This window comes from Dermacentor andersoni, chromosome 7 (genome assembly GCF_023375885.2).
Source record: "Dermacentor andersoni chromosome 7, qqDerAnde1_hic_scaffold, whole genome shotgun sequence".
NCBI lineage: Eukaryota > Metazoa > Arthropoda > Arachnida > Ixodida > Ixodidae > Dermacentor > Dermacentor andersoni.
In genome coordinates this window covers 3,398,144-3,418,473 of record NC_092820.1, presented here as the reverse complement: position 1 = coordinate 3,418,473, position 20,330 = coordinate 3,398,144, and the positions used below count along the sequence as shown (strand labels likewise).

General features: G+C 44.0%; 1 protein-coding gene across 2 annotated transcripts in view; it reads left to right on the top strand.

Annotated features, from left to right (window-relative positions):
• Polr2I (RNA polymerase II subunit RpII15) overlaps window positions 1–19,210 on the top strand; it is a 74,816-nt gene extending 55,606 nt beyond the window's left edge. For both annotated transcript variants that reach the window (XM_055073244.2, XM_050182512.3), the window contains one exon: window positions 19,052–19,210. In XM_055073244.2, coding sequence (XP_054929219.2) covers window positions 19,052–19,166 — 115 coding nt within the window. In that variant the 3' untranslated portion in view covers window positions 19,167–19,210. The remainder of the gene's footprint in view (window positions 1–19,051) is intronic.
• The last annotated feature ends 1,120 nt before the right edge of the window (window positions 19,211–20,330 follow it).

Sequence of the window (20,330 nt, the reverse complement as noted above, 5' to 3'; positions counted from 1 at the left end):
CTTATAGTATGGGAGTTGTAGGGGACATTAAAGAGCAGCCGAACAAACTTCTTTTGCAAGACAAGTAATTTATGCAAGTTAACAAAAGTAGTTGTACCCCATACCAATAAGCAATACTAGAGGTATGAATAAAAAAGAGTTATAAATGAGAAGTTTAACTTCAAACGGCAACAGTGATTCACATTTCCATGTCATGCCAATGACTCTGATAACTGGATTGTGAGAGCGTCAATATGTTCGTCCCAAAACGTAGTACTCGAAAACGTTACGCCAAGAGTTCTCATACTAGTAACCATTTCTATTGTTTTGTCCCTATACATAATGTAAACATTTGAATTCACTGGCTTATTTTTAGGCCTAAAGAGCACAGATTTGGTATTATTTTGCATTTATTTCTAATTGGTTCATTATTGACCAGTCCCTCAGCTTAGAGAGCATGACGTTTATTTCATACCCTATATCTGTACAGTTTGTTTCTGAAACAAATGCACTGGCGTCATCAGCATACAGGACGTATTTCATGTTTAGGTAAATATTCGTTACGTCATTGATATAGGCGTTAAAAAGAAGGGGCCCCAAAACACTTCCCTGCAGAACTCCTTTTGAAGTAGGCTTCATACTTGAGCAATGGATATCTATCTGAACAAATTGCTGTCTGCTTGCCAGGTAAGATTTAATTAGTGCTAAACAATGACCTCGAATGCCATAGCTATCAAGTTTTTCAATCAATGTTAAATGGTGAATATTATCAAATGCCTTGCTAAAATCCACATGCCAAGCACAAGTCTTCTTTCTTCGAAGTGGGATAAAATGAATTCTTTTTGTTCCAACAGTGCATGTTCGGTGGATTTAAGCTTTCTGAAGCCGAATTGGGCAGGGGATATTATATTATTTCTTCTCGAATAAATTATTAAATTGGCGATGCAAGATTTTTTTCCAAGCCCTTAGAAGAGATAGGCAGTATGGATATAGGCCTTAAACAATTTTGGATATCATTTCTGTCTCCGTTTTTAAATAAAACACTCACTTTAGCGATTTGCATTCTTTTCGGAAAAGTTGCACTGGACAAACAAATTAAAAATATATGTAAGGTACGGTGGGATAATATCTAACACATGCTTTACTGGTCTAATTCGCATGCCTTCAAAATCACACGAGGAACTATTTCACAGCAATATGAAAGCAGAGAAAACTTCATGTTCAGAGACAGGCTCAAGAAATAACGAAAAGGGGCTAGCAACAGGCTTCAACTTAAGCAATGTCCCAGGTGAACTGTTTTGATCGTTCCTAACAAAGTGGTCATTAAACATAGTGGCAAGAGGGATGCTAGATATCTCATTGCCATTTATGTTCAGCTTTTCTATACAAGAATATGATTTATTACGATTTAGGACAATATTTAGGACAAGAAATCAGGTTTTGGTGTAGAGCACTCAAATTCAGACTGAAATTGTCGCATTCTTATTTCCTTATTCAGTTTATTACGATATATTTTGAATTGTTTCAGTGTGTCTGGGTCCTTATTCGTAATAAATTTATGATACAATTCGTTATTGTGATGTATTTTTGCAAAGCAGTTCAGGCGTTATCCAGGGTTTACGAATTTTTTTGCCTAAGGTAATTCTCTTTTCAGGAAAGTGGTACTTGTGCACTCCAGAAATTAAATCTATGAACTTTGTATATGCCTCTTCAGCGTTGGTGATTTGACCGATAACTTCCAGGTCACAGGTTAACATCTGAGTTCTAAAAGCCTCAAGGTTGGCTGCTGTAATTGGCTGATAAGTGAAGCATCTCACATCCCTCTTGTCTCGAAAGCTATGTTTAGGTACCATGATAAATATTGGAAGGTGGTCGCTTATGTCGTATGATAGCAAACCGGCGGTTATGCTTTCGTTTTGCATATTTGTTATGAATAAGTCGAGTAAAGTTTCACTGCTCCCTGTATTTCGGGTTGGCGAAGCAATCAGATTTTTGCAATCATTTGACATTATTATAGTGATCATTGCTTTCTGGTATGCAGAATTTACAGACAGATATATGTTAAAATCACGAACAGATATCAAGAACGAGCTATTTTCGGAAACAAAACGTAGAAACTGTTCATAGATACTTAACATGTTGTTTTCACTGGCTTTACTCAACAATAAAATAACAAAAACATAGATGTTTCGCCACCTATGTAGGTGGCATTGTCAGTATGCAAATGGCAACAAATGAGAAAAATACATCCTATTTATGTACGATACTGCCGTAAACATCTGGCAGGGGGCCATGGTTAGAATTCATAGATACAAAAAAAAAAAACTAGGAAGGTTCCCATTTGGCGGCCTATAACAAACCGAAAACATGCATTTGCCAGCATGTGCCATAAGTATTTCGAAGTCATCACATACACTATAGAACGATGGAAGCAATTCGCAATTCATTGCATCTTTCAATAGCAACATAACACTGCCCCCTCGACGATTTGGATTATTTAAAAAATAACAGTGATAATGAGCCAAGCTAAGTTCATCGCAGTCATCTTTGAACCACATCTCCATGACCATGACTGCGTCGAACAAAAAGGAAAAACTAGGGATGAAATCTACAATATCTGTTAGTTTAGGGCAGAGCGAGCGCGCATTCAAGTGAAGGCATTTCAAGGAATTATGTTTGGTTACACCGGCTGCATCAAATTCTTGCGGAAGAAAATATCTACGTATGTTGTGTCATACTGGGCTTTTAACAGAACAATTTGCAATTATGAAAGTACGAACTCAGCAGGAAGGTCATGTGCATTTCGTATCACAAGTGCTCAGTCGCCAACCGCCCGCCTCGGAAATACCTTGCCATTTCGGTGCCACACGTAACGGTACCCTATTTTTTTTTTCGCCCATTCTTTCACAATACCAAGTAAGTGCCTGTTGTGACTGGTCAGGTTTTTGAATACGAACACACTGGAGTTACTTTCCTTCAATTTATATCTTTTCTCAAACCACTGGTCCCTGCCTTTTGCCTTGTGAGCCTAGCCATCACACCGGGGATCTTGCCAGGTCTTGCTGGAAGACGATGTATGGCACTAACGTCTAGCTCCATGAGTTCGGGAACCTCCATCATGTCAGCAACACTGTTCACTTTCTTTAGAAGATTTTGTTGCTCAGAGATAGGAATTCCACGAAATTCTAATCCACAATATCTTTTAGTTTAGTGCAGAGCGAGCGTGCATTCAAGTGAAGGCATTTCAAGGAATTCTTATGTTCGGTTACACCGGCTGCATCTAATTCTTTCGGAAGAAAATATCTATGTTCCATCCAACCACCCACCCCATCCATTCGTCCGTCTGTCCGTCCACCCACCCACCCACCCACCGAGGTCTTGGGTGTACGGAGGGGAAACCAAATACCAGTAGCCACAGTGGAAGCATTCCACGTCACCAAGACCAAAGAAGGCCTGCCAAGTGCGCAGCAACATCAAAGTGATGCTGACTGATTTCTTTGATTCCTGCGGTGTGATACACCACGAGTACGCACCACAGGGTCAAACAAGCACCAAACATTACTACAGGGATGTTTTCCGTCGCCTACGTGATGCTGTGCTGCGGAAGAGACCGGAGTTGTGAAATTGGTACATCCATCACGACAATGCTCCTGCACATTCCTCGCACTTGATTCAGACCTGTTTTTTGGCGAAAAACTAGACTCTTGTAGTTCAACAGGCTCCTTACTCTCCTGATATGGCCCCCTGTGACTTCTGGCTGTTTCCCAAAATCAAGAGGCCATTGAAAGGAGCGTGATTTCAGACAAGAGAGGACATTATGGCTGCAACGACAACTGAGTTAAACTAAATTCCAAAAGAAGCCTTCTCGGAATGCTTCCAACAATGGCAGCGCCACTGGGAGAAATGTGTGGAGTCCCAAGGAGACAACTTTGAGGGTGATTAGGTTTCCAACGCTCCAGTTATGCCAGTTTTTTTTCTTCGGCCAAAGGTCGGATACTTTTCTAACAGACGTCATATACTCGAGATGCTGGTGACGAGCGCCACAGATGCGTGCAGGCAGTCCAAATTTTAGCTTCTTGTGCGCAGGCCAGGGCGGTGCGGAAGCTCTTCTGCAAATGCTTGGATGTGACGATAAGCCAAGGTCTAAGTTTTCGACTGTGAAAAGCAGAGCACAGGCTTAGATTCGGTGTTTGCCTACCGCTGCTGCCGCCGAGGTATGCAGGGCCTACCTTCATTTTTTCATAATGCCCTGGGCTCAGGCAGGTTTGATCAATTTTGGGGCCAGGCGGAACTCATTGTCTTCCTCCAGTTCAAGAAGTTGCTCGACATGGTCTGTGGAGACCACTGCTGTTGGCAGTTCATTCCTTTTTACTATATCTTCTGGAAGTTGACTTTTGTACCCTCTCGTGAAGTGCCCTCTCAAGTTCTTCGCCACATGTGGCGTGTCGGCATTAAAATATAGCCGCCTGTTACTATCACATGGGTGTGGAGTATGGCACTTTCGAGTTCTTTTTGTGACACTGATGCCAAATAGCCTCCAGAGTGCCTGATTGCATGACCCCATGTCAGTCACACCAGCATCTTCACAGGAACTTATGATCGTACTCACCTTTTCCTTTACTACGTCAGCTCAGAAAGACTAACCAGTAATCTTGTAAGCTACTGTCTGTTTCCACTGAGTAGAAATTCCTCCCAACATAAAGAGGAGGGCATGTGTGGCATAGCAAGATTCCGGAATTATGTTGCTGGTCAAGGGTATTGTTGGCTTTCCAACAGGGCCTCAGTAGATGAGTCAAAGTCTAGACCCTTGCTAATCTGCATTTCATCTAGCATCAGAACTGTGTGACGCTCCTCGAGTGACAGCTGGGCCATCTGCACAATAGAACAGCAAAAGGTGGTAGTGGTATAGTGAGTCAATGTGAACAGAGTGAGTAATAGGACGAGAGTGAGTAACTAGGAACAGTACACACCTTAATTTTCAGCAAATCTATCACTTCAAACAGCAGTCCAGGAGCAAACTTGAACCCTTCTAATTTTCTCTGTAGTGTTCGTTCCGATGGTAGAGGCATTCCTAGTTCACGGGCCATGTTATATATCCTTGAGAGCGGCATGACAGCTTTAGTTTCAATGCCTTCACAACAGTTTCCGTGCTCCATGCTGTACCCCGCGTTGTCCCTTTCTGCAGACAAAGTGCCTGGTAGCCTAGGTAGCCTGCAATACCTGTATGTGCAATGCATCAAAATGAAATTCACAATTGCTTGTTGCACAAGTTGGTACATGGTATAACTGTGATGGAATTGATGAAATGGCACAGAAAAAGAATTTCGACCCCACCCAAAATCGGCCACTGGGCCGGGATTTGTTCGCGCGACCTCATGCTTAGCAGCGCAACACCATAGCTACTAAGCCACCATGGGGGGTTGTGCTACTACTTGTGTCCATTTTCCCTTTTACCAGTTCCGCCATAGTTATCCCAATCAAGGTTCAATTCACAAAGGGGTATCACAGGAATAGCACTGTATACCTGCTTTGAGATTCTTGTTTTCGATTTCCAATACACTGACTCTCCGCTGTGATACAGAGAGCCTCCTTTTCAGGTGCAATATTTCAGCTGCTGTCTCTATTTCAGCATTTGTTTCTGAAAATAACCAAAGAAAAAATGCTCCTCAATAGCACATCCAGTTATGAATGGAAAATGCTGAACATGTATTTACCTGACACTTGGTCTTGGGCCTTTGAAGCCAAGCTTCCCCCTTTCTCCAACTAATTGCACGTTGAGGTACCGGGAGACACTGCAAATAATCCAGCTAAGTGTATCCAGACGGAAGGGATAAATGCTGCCCCTATTCTAGCCTTTCCAAACATGGCAACAAAACCCTTCTCCTAAATTTGGAAAACAAAAGTGTGTCTGATTTTGAGAGATACGGGTTCAATGAAAGCATGCTGACTGCACCATAATTGTCTTGTGCAAAACTGACTACTGACTGATAGTAGTCAGAAGTAATGGGAAGGGGCACCAGAGGCCGTTAATGTAGTAATTTTGCAATACAGTAATCCCTGTTTTAAGCTGTGGCTGAACTACATGTGAAGGTTATCACCACCTTTGTACTGCACTGTGAATACTGCCTAACGTACTGTCTGGAAAAGCATAAAACAAGACTTCGAGTGTAAAAAAAAACAAATTGAAAAAGAAATTAAAAAAAATAAATAAAAATTCACTACAATACCTTCCAACCAATTGCTGAGTACTCTTTCAGTGACATTTGTATGCACACTGTAACTTGGCACTGTTTCCTGCTTTTGTATGGCTATGGAGGCAGGACTCATTGTGGAACTGTGGCCTGCAATGTCTACGAAAAACATTTTTATCTCAACAATTTACATATCTGCAGACTCGACCATTTACCAAAGTAAGGATTGTACGAACCAGTTGGTACGCTTGCAGATTCTGGTGAGCTCAGCACGCTGAATGATGCACATGTCATGTGCATAGTGGTTGTGCCCTGGAACTGATGCAGAAAAACAGCATATGATCAATTGCAGTCCTCATTCTCAGTCACATCCACAAATGAAGTATCGCTCTGCACGCATGAACTTCACATTCCATGTTTTTATCTATCCTCACCTGCTCATGATTTTAACAACCTTTAACCTTGGCCTGTGCTTCTGGTCCTGGACTCTGAAAGTTGTAAATGCCAAATAGATACTTGCAGCGGTATTCAAAAGCAGACTCGAGCCCTATATTTGTGCAGGGCTATTCATCTACGCTAACCTCTTGTGATCCCACCAGTAATGATTGACTCTGAATCCTTCCTTGGGTTTAGGTCACAAGGTTTTTGCTTGCACTTTAGCAGTGACTGGCCAGGACCAATCTAAGTCCTGGAAGTTTGAATGGCTCTTGCATACTGACCAAATGCACATATCATGCCCAACAGTCTAGTATGATAACTTGTCAGATTTAACTTACCACGGTTGCCTGAAGTGCTAAAAGGTGATTGTGTGACCTGCTTTGGACTTTGCCCCACAGGGGTGTCTGCGTCAGCAGGAGTTTGGTGTGTTGCGACACAACGTACCCGAGCAGACGAGGGTTGGACCCTCCTGCGTGTAGCCGTGCGCGGCTTAGCCGTGTCTGGGGAAAAGGGGATCCTGGGGGTTGAGCCGATGCTGGGTGTTTGGACCTTTAAGGCCCCCCGTCGGATGCAACACACCTCTTGGCCTCGGCTTCACATAGACGGCACCTCCAGACTGACCCACCTGGAGGAAATCGGCAGTCGCCTTTTCCTGTCTCTCTCTTCCTACAACCTTCGTCTTTCCCTCCTACTTTTAGTCCTTTCCTGTCTCCTTCTCTCTTCTATTTACTTCCTTTCTCCTTGGCGGCAAGGGTTAACCCTGTGTGGCTATCCAACCTTGGGTACACCATATTCAGTTATAGTGACGGCGTTTGACTGGCATCGTGCAGACTTGTATGCAAGCTCTGCCGCGTCCCCTTGTTGGGCTCCGTGGTGGGCCGTCGGCGCTGTTGCCGAATGTATACATATTTTCATGGAAACTTCTTTCCCCTCCCTTGTTGATCGCCCTCAGAAACAAGGGCGCACCGAAGATGTCTTCAAGTTTTTTGGGCACCAAATCCAGAATTTCCCCCACTTCCACGTTATTCACTCTGAAAAGCCTAACAAAGCAGTTTGAACCATTTCACCATTCCTTGTCTCAAAGTCCTTGACTGATGTTTTTGGTCCAGGTTATAAGGTGTCGAGGATGGCAAGCGGTGACCTCCTCTTGGAGCTCCGCGATCTGAAACAATATGAGAATCTACAGAAACTAGTGTCGTTTGGGGAGACCCACATAACAGTAACGCCGCACCGTACAATGAACACCACCCGTGGTGTTGTGTCGGATGATGATTTGCTTGAGTTGACTGAGGCGGAACTCCTGGAGGGCTTCAGTGAGCAATATGTGCTCAATGTCAGAATAATTAAGATGAGGAGGGATGGCAAAGAGATCCAGACGAAGCACCTAATAATTACCTTTGGTTCAAGTGTCTTGCCCGAGTCAGTCGAGGCCGGGTACGTCAAGCTCCGTGTCAGGCCGTACGTGCCAAATCCGCTTCGATGTTTCAAATGCCAGCGCTTCGGCCACAGTTCGCAGAGCTGCTGAGGCCGCCAAACGTGCGAAATGCAGTGCCCACGAACACACATCTGAAGCTTGTGAGAATGCTCTCCACTGTGTAAACTGTGATGGGGAGCACGCCGCGTACTCGCGGTCGTGCCCATCCTGGAAAAAAGAAAAGGAAATTGTAACAGTTAAAGTAAAGAAAAATATAAGTTTCAAGGAGGCACGCAGGCGGGTATCATACCTGCCCAAGAAAACCTTTGCCGATGTGGTGCGTCAGGGGGCAGCGTCACAATGGCCTCCGGCGGCTGTCTGACCCACAAGCAGTGAGTCGGCAGCTACGCCATCTGCCCCCGCGGCGGTTGCAGCTAGCGCTGCTCCGCCAACCCAGCAGACAGGGCCATGGACCCCGAAGGTGGGCACAGCCGAGGCTACCCCATTCTCCGAGGCACTTTCCAGCGCTGGCAACGGCCGGCGCAGCCAGATCCCTCGGGGAGCCTCATCGACCTCCGGGCTGGTGGGCGCAGGGGTCTTGCCTTCCGGGGCAGGACTCTCTCGGAAAACCTCTCGCTCGCAAGAGCGCTTGTCCGGCGTCTCACAGGACACAATGGACACTACACCTGTCCAGGAGCGCCGAGGCTCGCTTGAACGCTTCAGAAAGGGCAAAACCCCTATTACAGGGCCTCGAAAGGGCTCTGTAATCTAAGGCTTCACTTCCGTTTCCGTAAACACAGCGCCAATTTACTTTAAATATGGATACACAAATCGTTCAATGGAATGTCAGAGGTCTTTTTAGGAATCTTGATGATGTGCAAGAACTAATACATAAACACAATCCAAAAGTGCTGTGTTTACAGGAAACACTTAAAATCAAAATAAACAAACTTTCTTCGACAGTATGTTACTTTTTGCAAAGATCGCGATGATGCGATAGCATCATCGGGCGGTGTTGCAATTGTAATTCAAAAAAGCATAGCATGTCAACGTTTACAGCTACGAACGGCCCTTGAAGCAGTGGCGGTTCGAGTTGTTCTGGTAAACAAACTTATCACTATTTGTTCGCTTTATATACCCCCACATTACAAATTAAGCAAACATGACTTTCAGTCCTCCGTAGATGAATTGCCAGAACCTTATGTTGTTCTTGGCGGTTTCAATGCGCACAGCTCCCTGTGGGGTGACTCTCGTATAGATGCGCGAGGTCGTCTTGCTGAACAGTTCCTTTTTTCTTCTGGTGCGTGCCTTCTGAATAAGATGAAATCCACATATTACTGTCTTGCAAACAAAACCTTTTCTTCAATTGATCTCAGCATAGTCTCCCCGTCTATACTGCCTGAACTCGAATGGGAAGTTACGAATAATCCTTACGGAAGCGATCACTTCCCCATACTATTAAGAACACTTAATGAAAATGAATATCCACCACAGGCTCCTAGGTGGAAGATTGAGACAGCTGACTCGGAGAAATTCCGAACTCTTACTAGTATCTCATGGGCTGATATGTCTTCTTTAGAAATCGATGCTGTTGTGGAGTGCTTTACAGCATTCATTATAGATGCCGCATCTAAATGCATATCTGAAGTAAGTGGCTTGGCACGCAAACGAGGCGTCCCGTGGTGGAACGACGAATGCAGGATCGGCCGTAAGAAACAGAACAAACCGTGGGGGTTGTTACGCGCTTCTCCCACTGCGGAGAATCTTAACTTTAAAAAAGTAAAATCCCAAGGCAGGCAAACCTGCAGACAGGCCAGAAGAGAAAGTTGGCAGAAGTTTCTATCGAGTATCAACTCGTTTACAGATGAGGCCAAAGCCTGGAACAGGGTTAATAGGATAAGAGGGCGACAAGCATATTCACTTCCTTTGGTAAACACACAGGGCGATACACTGCAAGATCAGGCAGACTCACTTGGGGAGCACTTTGAGAGCGTATCAAGTTCAACCAATTATTCACAATCTTTTCTTAAATATACACAAATAGAAGAACGTAAGCCATTCACAAGAAAAAGTCGAGAGAATGAGCCTTACAACCGTCCTTTTAGTATTGCCGAGTTCAGAGCTGCCTTGAGTGCATGCAAGAGCTCTGCACCGGGATCTGACAGAATAATGTACAAAATGATCAAAAACCTACACAATGACATGCAAGTCACACTACTCGCACTTTTTAACACTATTTGGGCTGTGGAATACCTTCCAACCGCATGGAAAGAAGCCATCATGGTCCCGGTTTTAAAACAAGGCAAAGACCCTTCCTCAGTGGCAAGTTACCGCCCGATAGCCCTCACAAGTTGCCTTTGTAAGGTATTTGAAAAAATGATTAATCGACGACTCTTTCATTTCCTTGAACAGAACAAAATGCTTGATCCCTATCAGTGTGGCTTCAGAGAGGGGCACTCCACAACTGATCATCTTGTACGTATTGAAGGAAACATCCTTGATGCATTTGTACACAAACAGTTTTTCCTATCCATATTCCTCGACATGGAGAAGGCATACGACACAATGTGGCGCTACGGATTCTTGAGAGACTTGTCAGAAATGGGCATTTATGGCAATATGCTAAACCTAATTGAAAGCTATTTGTCGAATCGTATCTTCTGAGTAAAAGTCGGTAATGTACTGTCACGTCCTTTTATACAGGAAGCTGGTGTACCCCAGGGAGGCGTGCTTAGCTGCACGCTCTTTATCGTGAAGGTGAACACGCTTCGTGCTTCATTACCGCCGGCCATTTTCTATTCTGTCTATGTGGACGACATTCAAATAGCTTTTAAGTCCTGTAACCTCGCAGTGTGCGAGAGACAGGTACAGCATGGCTTGAACAAAGTATCGAAATGGGCAGAGAAAAATAAATATAAAATCAATCCTAACAAAAGTTCTTGTGCTCTTTTTACACAAAAGAGAGGCCTGATCCCGGATCCTTGCTTAGAACTGTGTGGACAACAAATACCTATCAACAAAGCACAAATTTCTAGGTATTATACTTGACAGTAGACTCACTTTCATTCCACACATTAAATATCTGAAAGAAAAATGTCTAAAAACAATGAACTTAATGAAACTTCTATCTCGCACTACGTGGGGTAGTGACAGAAAGTGTCTAATGAATCTCTACAAGAGCCTAATTCGGCCACGATTGGATTTTGGTGTCGTAGTGTATAACTCTGCCGCCCCGAGCGCGCTAAGGATGCTGGATCCTGTCCACCATCTAGGCATCCGCTTAGCAACTGGCGCTTTCAGAACAAGCCCGATTGAAAGCTTATATGCCGAATCGAATGAGAGGCCGCTCCACTTGCAGAGATCATGCATCGGCTTTACACATTTCCTTAAAGTGCACTCTAATCCTGAACATCCATGTTTTAATACCGTTACTGATATGACGTGTGCTACACTTTTCCGCAACCGTCCGTCTATAAGACAGCCTTTCTCGCTGGGTGTGAAGGAGCTTAGTGATCAAATGCATGTCCCACTCCTGGAGCACCGCTTAATGCGCCCGACCAAGCTTATTACCTCCTTGGAACTGGCAGGTTACAGAATGTGACGAATCCTTTCTAAAAGTTTCAAAGCATGCTCCAGAGGTAGAAATTCGAGTGCATTTCCTAGAACTTCAGTACAAGCGCTCATGCACAGAGTTCTACACAGACGCTTCCAAGTCACATGCCGGAGTATCCTATGCAGCCGTCGGTCCATCTTTTTCGGAATCCGATGTACTACATCCAGAAACAAGTATCTTCACGGCAGAGGCCTACGCTATATGTTCGGCTGTAAAGCATATAAAGAAATCAAAACTCCAAAATGCCGTTATATATACAGACTCCCTAAGTGTGGTGAAGGCCTTAATGTCACCCTACAAACAAAAATCCTGTACTTACTGAGGTCTATTCCAACCTGTGCAAAGCTTATCTATCTAACCAGCATATCATCATATACTGGGTACCTGGCCACAGGGGAATCGAAGGTAACGTTCTGGCAGACCAGATGGCTACATCAATTGCACCCCCTGCTGTTAATAATACTGCTTTGGTGCCTCTCACAGATCTGAAACCTTACATACGAAAGAAACTGAAAAACCACTGGTAATGCATGTGGGACGCAGAAATAATAAACTGCACGTTATAAAGCCACAGCTAGGTTTTTGGCCCTCCCCAACAAGATCTCGGCGAACAGATGTGCTATTCTGTCGCCTCAGAATAGGACACACATTTGGCACCCATAATTATCTGCTTACTGGAAGTGAACCTCCAACCTGTGGTAGATGCGGTGAGAGGCTTACCGTCCTCCACGTGCTCCTGGAGTGTCGGGAAGCCGAAACGGAGAGAAAGAAACATTTTCCACTTGCTTACCATTATTACATCCCTCTACACCCGGCTATGTTTCTTGGTAAGGAACCGTTTTTTGACACCAAGGCAGTCCTCAACTTCTTAAATAATGTCGTACTACACGTTATATGCCCATTAAATTCGTCGAGCATCCTCGCTCCAGAGGATGGCGCTGCGATAAGTTTTGCATAGCACATGCCTCCAGGCCGTTGTTTTTCAAGGGCTCTAAGGAGGCAGTAGTGCTCTAACATATCTTATAACCTATATATTTTTACACATCGTATCATTCTATTTAAATGCATCTTAATGTTCATAGTACACGTCATAAGTCATCGCCATAATCTTATTATACAGATTTTACGCACTTTAGCGCGACCATTTTTAAGGCCCCTCTACAGCCACGTCACACCAACTTCATCGAACTCATGATTACACTGCGAAGTCATTACCATGGACATGGCGCTCTTTGGCCATACTTGGCCCTTGCGCCATAAAACATCAAACATTCATTCATTCATTGCTCTGGACTTTGCACACAAATTACTTGCTGCTGTTGTAGTATTGATTGGCCAGGCAGTATTTCTGGAAGAATTGCCTCTAAATGTTGGATAGGCACTTATACGATGTATATCTGCAGCATAGCTAAAGTAAAACATAGCACATCTAGCAGTCTTGTTAGCACTCACCAGTTTTTCTCAGAGCACGAGTTGCTGGCTGCCTATTTAGGTTCATCTTGGGTGCATGAACTGCCGAGTGTTCTTTCAGGAGTGACTGCCCAGGTTGTACATTATGAAAGCTGGCCACTGAAGATCACAAATACAAACAAATTTTGCACTACCTGTCATGAACTTGTAGAACACATCGATCTGTCAATGACACTACACTTTATACTCACTGGCAGTGCTCATACTGCAAGTCACTGGCTGCCCATCCTCCTGCAGGTTCGATGCATGGCATCATTTCAGCAGTGATTGCCCAGGATTTGCACAGATAAGGTCACATCCTGAAGGTTACAAATGAGAATAAGCATTGAATTATATAATATGCATTGAAAATATGCATGCAATTAAGTCATAAAGCACATCCAACAGTAATATGAGCATGCTTGTACCATTTTTGCTCACACCATTTTTGCCTGGTTGCTGTGGCACCTGCCTGAGGCTGAATCTAGATGCACACACTTTTGGCTTGAGAAGAGATCGCTCTGGCTTCGTTGCACTGGAAACTGAATTGGAAACAAGGCACCTGCTCATAAGCTTGCTGGTGTTCAAAGTACAACAATGAACAAATGCACTTCATTAGATTAAAAATGCATCAATAGTGGCTGTAGAAAAAGGCCAGTATTGTGATGTGCTCCTAGTTTCCCTCTTCAGCAGAGCAACTGAATACCCCTTGTATTCAAAGGGTATTCAGATTAAGGATCGGGAAGTACAGTACGAGGTATCTAACACAAAGGTGGATAAGTGGGATGGTTATTATTTATGGTATAGAAGTCTACACATTCAAACTAGGATGCAACATGCGCATGTGTCAGCCTCCATGTGCACCTTTTCGTGCCTCAGTACAAAAAATATATGTTTACTGAATTCAGCACTTCAGAGAATTGGGCAAGTTCCTTTATTACGCATTGCTGAAGAACATACAGTGGCATTTTGCCATGTGACACGGAAATGTTATCGGCCTGGAGAGTTCCTAAATTAATATGCATTGGAGGAGCATACATACCTCAAATTTTGGCCAAAGAAGCGAGTGGCTTATGACTGCACAATCCTCTGAAGCACTGTCATGTAACTTCTTTAAAATGTGTATTATTTTGAGAGCTATCTGCAATTTGAGAGTATCACATGAATTAGTAGTAAAATTTGAAGCTCATAAATGATTTCCACCTATGGACGATTTTATATGATTCATGGGTGCCGCCATCTTAGGCTGTTATGCAAACAATTTCTATGTTTCATCAGGCATAAAGTGAGGTAACATAGTCGTGGAACGCTGAACGCATTTATACAACTATTTTTCGTGCTTGCGAATCATGCTTGCATCTGTAGTAACGCACACTACGTCATTAAAGACAGAAAACAGCAGCGTTAACAGCACAGGATGGCGGCACCTAAACGCTTCCATAAAATAGTCTATAGGCAGCTGCGTTACAACTTGCTTTGATAACATACCTTGCATCGGCATGTTTTCTTTTTCAGATGAGACATTGTCAATGCCATGCTTCACGCCTGCATTTGAATGCAATTAATTTTGATGATTATTTGTATCACGAAGAGCATGAGATACTACATGCACGTGCAGTTGAATGAATGTATCTGTACACTGATGGCTTCTTACCTTGCTTGAGCCTTACCTTGCTCTTGAGAGTGAGGGGGTGGCAGTGCATTTGGCATCACAGTTGTCCAATGTCAGTGGGTCAAACTGATTTGTAGTGAAGTGGTCCTGCGAGTTTTAATAGTACCAATACTCATCAGTCCATGCACACATATTATAGCCAGCCGATACAACAGCGTTTGCAAATTTTCTTGTGCGTAAAAAACACAGACGTAGAAGACACACAGCGCCTGTGTGTGTCTTTGTTTTTCTTCTACGTCCATGTGTTTTTTGCACTACAAGAAGATAATCTGCAAACATGTTACACCAACAAGCCCAAATGTCTACACTGAGGTACAACAATGTCTGCAAAAGCATATGTATGCAATGCTGCTGCTATCTTGCTGTCCCTGTAACATCTGGTAAACAAATGTATGGTCTGAACCAGTAAACACTTGCAAAGTTATGAGACATCCAAAGTGTTGCTTGTATTCGACTGTGAACATAAATATGGGAGGTCATCATCATCATCAGCCCATTTTTTTATGTCCACTGTAGGACGAAGGCCTCTCCCTGCGATCTCCAATCGCCCCTGCCTTGTGCTAGCTGATTACAATTTGCGCCTCATAGGTTATGAGGGAGGTAGTGGCCCAATACTGATCTACCTCCCTCATGACCTGGCGTGGCAGGCAGCATTTATTTATAATAGTGGTGTAAATGAGAGCCAAGAATAATACATCAATGTTTTGCACTTTAGGTGTACTATTAGTTGCAATTTACATAACTTTGATTATTATTATTCTTGATTTTATTTATAAATAAATAAATAATATTTATTACTCTTAATTCATATATGAAATATTTATTTTCAAAATACTCTTGTTTCAAGTATGACTAAACTGCTCCCAAACTCATGGCACTTCGCATCAATTTTTCAGGTATTATGGCACATGTTCTGCTTGTGCAACAAACATGGTAGGGCAGAATAGAATTTAGTACATCGCCATGAATGTCACTTTGGGTATTATTGCTTAGTGATGAATGTTGCTGCTAAGGCCCATCCATCCCTGAACGACAATGTACATGTAGTCACGTTTACTGCGCACAAAAAATGTCTAGGCTACGCTATGGTGACACTATATATTTTCGATTATAGCATCGGCAACAAAGCGACTGATTTTGGGAAGCAGGATATACACTCTCGCCTAAGCATGTAGCATATGAGCAACGAAATGCACATACCTCGCAACGCGTACTGAAATTGGCCGTTGTGGGAATCTCCTCGATTTGCTCCGGACGGGATACTTTCCAGGTCATTATCGCCGAGAGGCGCGAGGTGGGCGATTTCCGACATCCCGGACACATGCAGCAGCCGATGATGCAGCCCCGGCCCATGGCTCTCCGCGCTTTGTCAGCAAAAGGGGACGACAGGCAAAGCATGCGGGCGCAGCGTACGCACGACAACCGCACAGATGCACATGGATGACACTTGGTGGAGTGACTAGAGCATGGTGTAAGATCTTACACCATGGGCTAGAGCGAGCTACCCAGATTAGCGCCGGCTGCTAAGCATGCGCGGGCGACTCACCATTGTTTAACAGCAGTCAAAGCGGAAATTCCCGCATCGCAACTCCAGGAAACAAAAACGCCGGAACCGGAAATGCCGGAACCGGATTTGGTGTGAGGGAGAAGGCGGCGCACATCAAAGGTTGTCGCTACATAAGAAAGTGGAGGTGGCGCGTGGGTGGAGGGGCTTTCGGCATAACGTTAAGAGACGGGAAGAGAGCGGTGCAGATCGCAGATTAAGCAGGATAGCCGATATTCTAATTGACATTAAGAGAAAGAAATGGAGCTGGGCAGGTCATGTTATGCGTAGGTTAGATAACCAGTGGACCATTATGGTTACAGAATGGGTGCCAAGAGAAGGGAAGTGCACTCGAGGACGGCAGAAAACTAGGTGGGCTGATGAAATTAAGAAATTCGCAGGCACCAGTTGGAATCGGTTGGCACAGGACAGAGGTGATTGGAGATTGCAGGGAGAGGCTTTCGTCCTGCAGTGGACATAAGATAATGATGACGATGATGATTCGGTATAGCAGGTGAAATCGGCGACAGCAGTTTTACTGAAAATGCCCCTGTGATCGAAAAACAGTGTGTTGCTCTGGTGTTCCAAGTTTTCTGCTACTTTCCTGCTGCTTTTCAGCTGTATCTAAATTAAATTATCGTTAATAAAGTACGTATGAACACCAGAAAGGTGTGTGCTTGACACAAATTTTAGAAATATAAGTTTCATCCCTCCACTGTCGGGGGGATGTTTATGGGTTTTAAGGAACACAGGTTGGCAGGTATGAAACTGGTATACAGTACACTAGAGGCCTGCTGTTGTGAACCATGTTCGATTATTGTTGCACCCTTGGAATTATCGAAGTGTACAGGGTAACAAAGATAGACAAGCTTTTAAACTTGGTGTCGGTACTTTAAGGGTGCCCATACCATGCTGTAGTTAGAAAGGAATATTTGCATAAAGGGGCTGATTTTAGGTGTGAAATGTCTCCTTATTTCAATAAATAAGAGGTACCAGTAGCTGTAGCTAACTGAAATATTTCAAATGCCCCAATTGCCCCTGATGAAGAGCCATTATGAGGGGTGGGATTCAGGTCACTTGATATTGCATAATACAGACTTAAAGGGACACTGAAGGCAAATATTAAGTCAAGCTAAAGTGATAGATTACTGCTCGAGAATCTCAAAGGTGTCAATATTATTGCGAACAGAGCCTTAATCGAAAAACTGAGGTAAATGCACGACATGATTAGCGACTCCCGCTTCAAGCACTTGCCCGATGACGAAAGCACTCCTCAGCTAAATTCTGCCACTAGTCAACCACTCGTTGCGCAAAACATCCTCGTATTGTATTATGAGATGAAATAAAATGCTACTTGTCTAGTTCTATTTCATGTTTAGACAAAAGAACTCATTGAAATTACCTTTGACGACGACACGGGTGGTTGAACGGTTTCATTTTCTCTTGACTGCGCGCCCCCACGCTTTCGCCTTTCAGTAGTTATCGCGTAGTGCTGCGCTGGTTTTGCTGGCTCGCAAAACTCGCACAAACTGCAAATAGCAGAGAATTCAACTTCCATGCGATGTCGCGAGATGCCCGAACAGTCTAGAACACTTGGCCAAACAGCAGCTGCAGCGGAGAATCCGCTGCTCTGACCTTATCTGTCTTGGCTCGGTACCGCCCTTTGTCAGACGCCATTTCACTCACCGACAGCAACAAAGGGCGGTGATGGCGTATGCAACGTCACCACTCCCCCAGTTGGATGGTGGGAGAAAAGAATTTCCGAGAAAGGTATTCGGACCCTTCAGATGCAATTTTCTAGTGAACTAAGTCTTTGCTTGGCACAAAACAAGCGTTGCAAAGTTTCTGGAATGGTATGGAAGGTTTCTGGAATGGTTTCGTGGACTGTTTACGTCGACTTAGTATTAGCCCTTAGTGTCCCTTTAAGATTAGTTGGGTTGGAGAGGGCCACTGTTAGGGGGAAAGTAGCCTTCTAACAAAGAATGATGCTAAGTGGGCAGATGTTCAGGCGGGAGGAGAACAGACAGCACGTGGGAATTGGCATATAATGAGCGAGTGAAGTAACAGAATGGCCTAGGTGGAAGTAGTAAAACCTGTGAAAGAGGCTAAATTTTACGGCAGGATAGCAGGGTGCTGACGTTAGCATCAGATTTTAGCACGGTTACGCTGCAGCTATAGGAGTGGTTGTTAAAAATATATCTCAGGCACAGTCCTGAACAGATCCCAGTGCATTAGAAAGGGTGGTGAGGGTCCCAAATGGTGTATGCATATTCCACTTTGAGATGACTGAGCACTAGGTAAGCTCCCAGTTTTGTAGATGGAGGAGCTAAGTAAGTTTTGCCATAGAAAGCCAACGACATGGTTAGTTTCATGAAAATGTTCATTATATGAGAAAACTAATTAATATTGTTGGTGAGCAGAATGCCTAAATATTTTGTTGAAGCAGAGTTTAGGTTAACACCATTAATTGTGCAAGTTCCTGATGTGTAAGAATGATGGTGATGAACGGAAATCAAAGGTTTTCCCGGTGTTAAGAGCCACTAACCAATAGCCAAGGGTCATCTTACCAGCTTCTAGCAAAGCAGTAGTGCATGTTTATGGGCCATTTTGTGCATTCAAGTAACTCTAGAGTTTCACGAGATGGAGCGGGAACACTAAAGCATGGGCAATAACTTTTGCTCTAGGCATGGATACTTAGGTTAAAGCAGTGAGTAATGTGACCTTTTAAGCTGCATTGTTGCACTTTTTGCAGGATGAAATGCGGCTGTACTATGTGTGCACAAACACAAACTGCACTCATCGGTGGACTGAGTGAAACACCCCGAGAAGCTTGCCCATCTTTTCCGACCAGTGTGTCATGCTATTGACTTTGTACATGAGCATCACGAAATAAAGTATATATATATATATATATATATATATATATATGTTTTCAATTGTATAATTTATGCCTTGCCTCTTTTCTCGTGGTCATATTCAAAGGCCTAATTAGTGGCGAAAATAGCCTTTTCATAACCGATCATTGTACAATTTTACGTAGGCAGAGATGCACTGCCCTAATTAGAAGTTGATGAAAGTGTAGCATAAAAAAAAATGGGGGAACCTGAAATTGCTTTGAAGCGTGCCATTCGCAAAAAAAAAAAAAAAATCACCGATGATTACGATACTCTCTCTTGCGAAATTTGAGCACAGCTGTATATGTGTGTTTATTTCCCAATATACTGAGGCATTGCACCAATCACCACACCGGCTGGCAGAACCACGACGCCCGGCACTATATATATAGACCAACTACACAGTTGCCGCTTCCTGGCAACTGTAGCTTCATCATCAGCCTGGTTATGCCCACTGCAGGGCATAACTCCAGGGCATACTTCTCCAACTACCCCACTCATGTACACGAGACGTTCATTTGAGGAATTGCCAGTCCACGGGATCGGCCAGTCGTTTCAGCGGGTGCGAGAGAAAATCGGGGCGTTTGCGCCTGAAATTTCTCCCTTTGCCTAGATACCACGGAGGAGCAGTTTCTTTGCTCGTTCTGTCCCTAGGCATTTTGCCATGTGTCGGCTGGCGGTCCGTGCGTCGTCTAGAAGTTTTCCTCGTGCATCTCCTTGGGTGTTGCTGGCGCAGTGCACTGGCGCGAACGATTGTTGTCGTTTGGTCAGTGGTCTCCCGTGAAGCCGAGTATGATATGGCGTTGCCCTGTCACTACCAGTATCACACGTATACTTCTGATCGCGATCGGCACCGCTCCGGATCGAAATTCTCGACTGCGATTGGGTCTCTCGTTCATTTTGTCCAAAGGAGGCAATCATGACCGCGAAATTCGATCAGGATCGGGCGTGATGGCGATGAGCAGTGAGCCGGAACACAAGATACACACACAGCGCACACTGTCAACAATTTCCTTGCGACAGCATTGCGACCTTTGAAGATTAGAGCATGGCACTAGTCACTTGATAGATATAGCATATATTACATATATAGCAAAATATATAGCATCTTCACAGTTTGCCCTGTGTGTGCGTTTT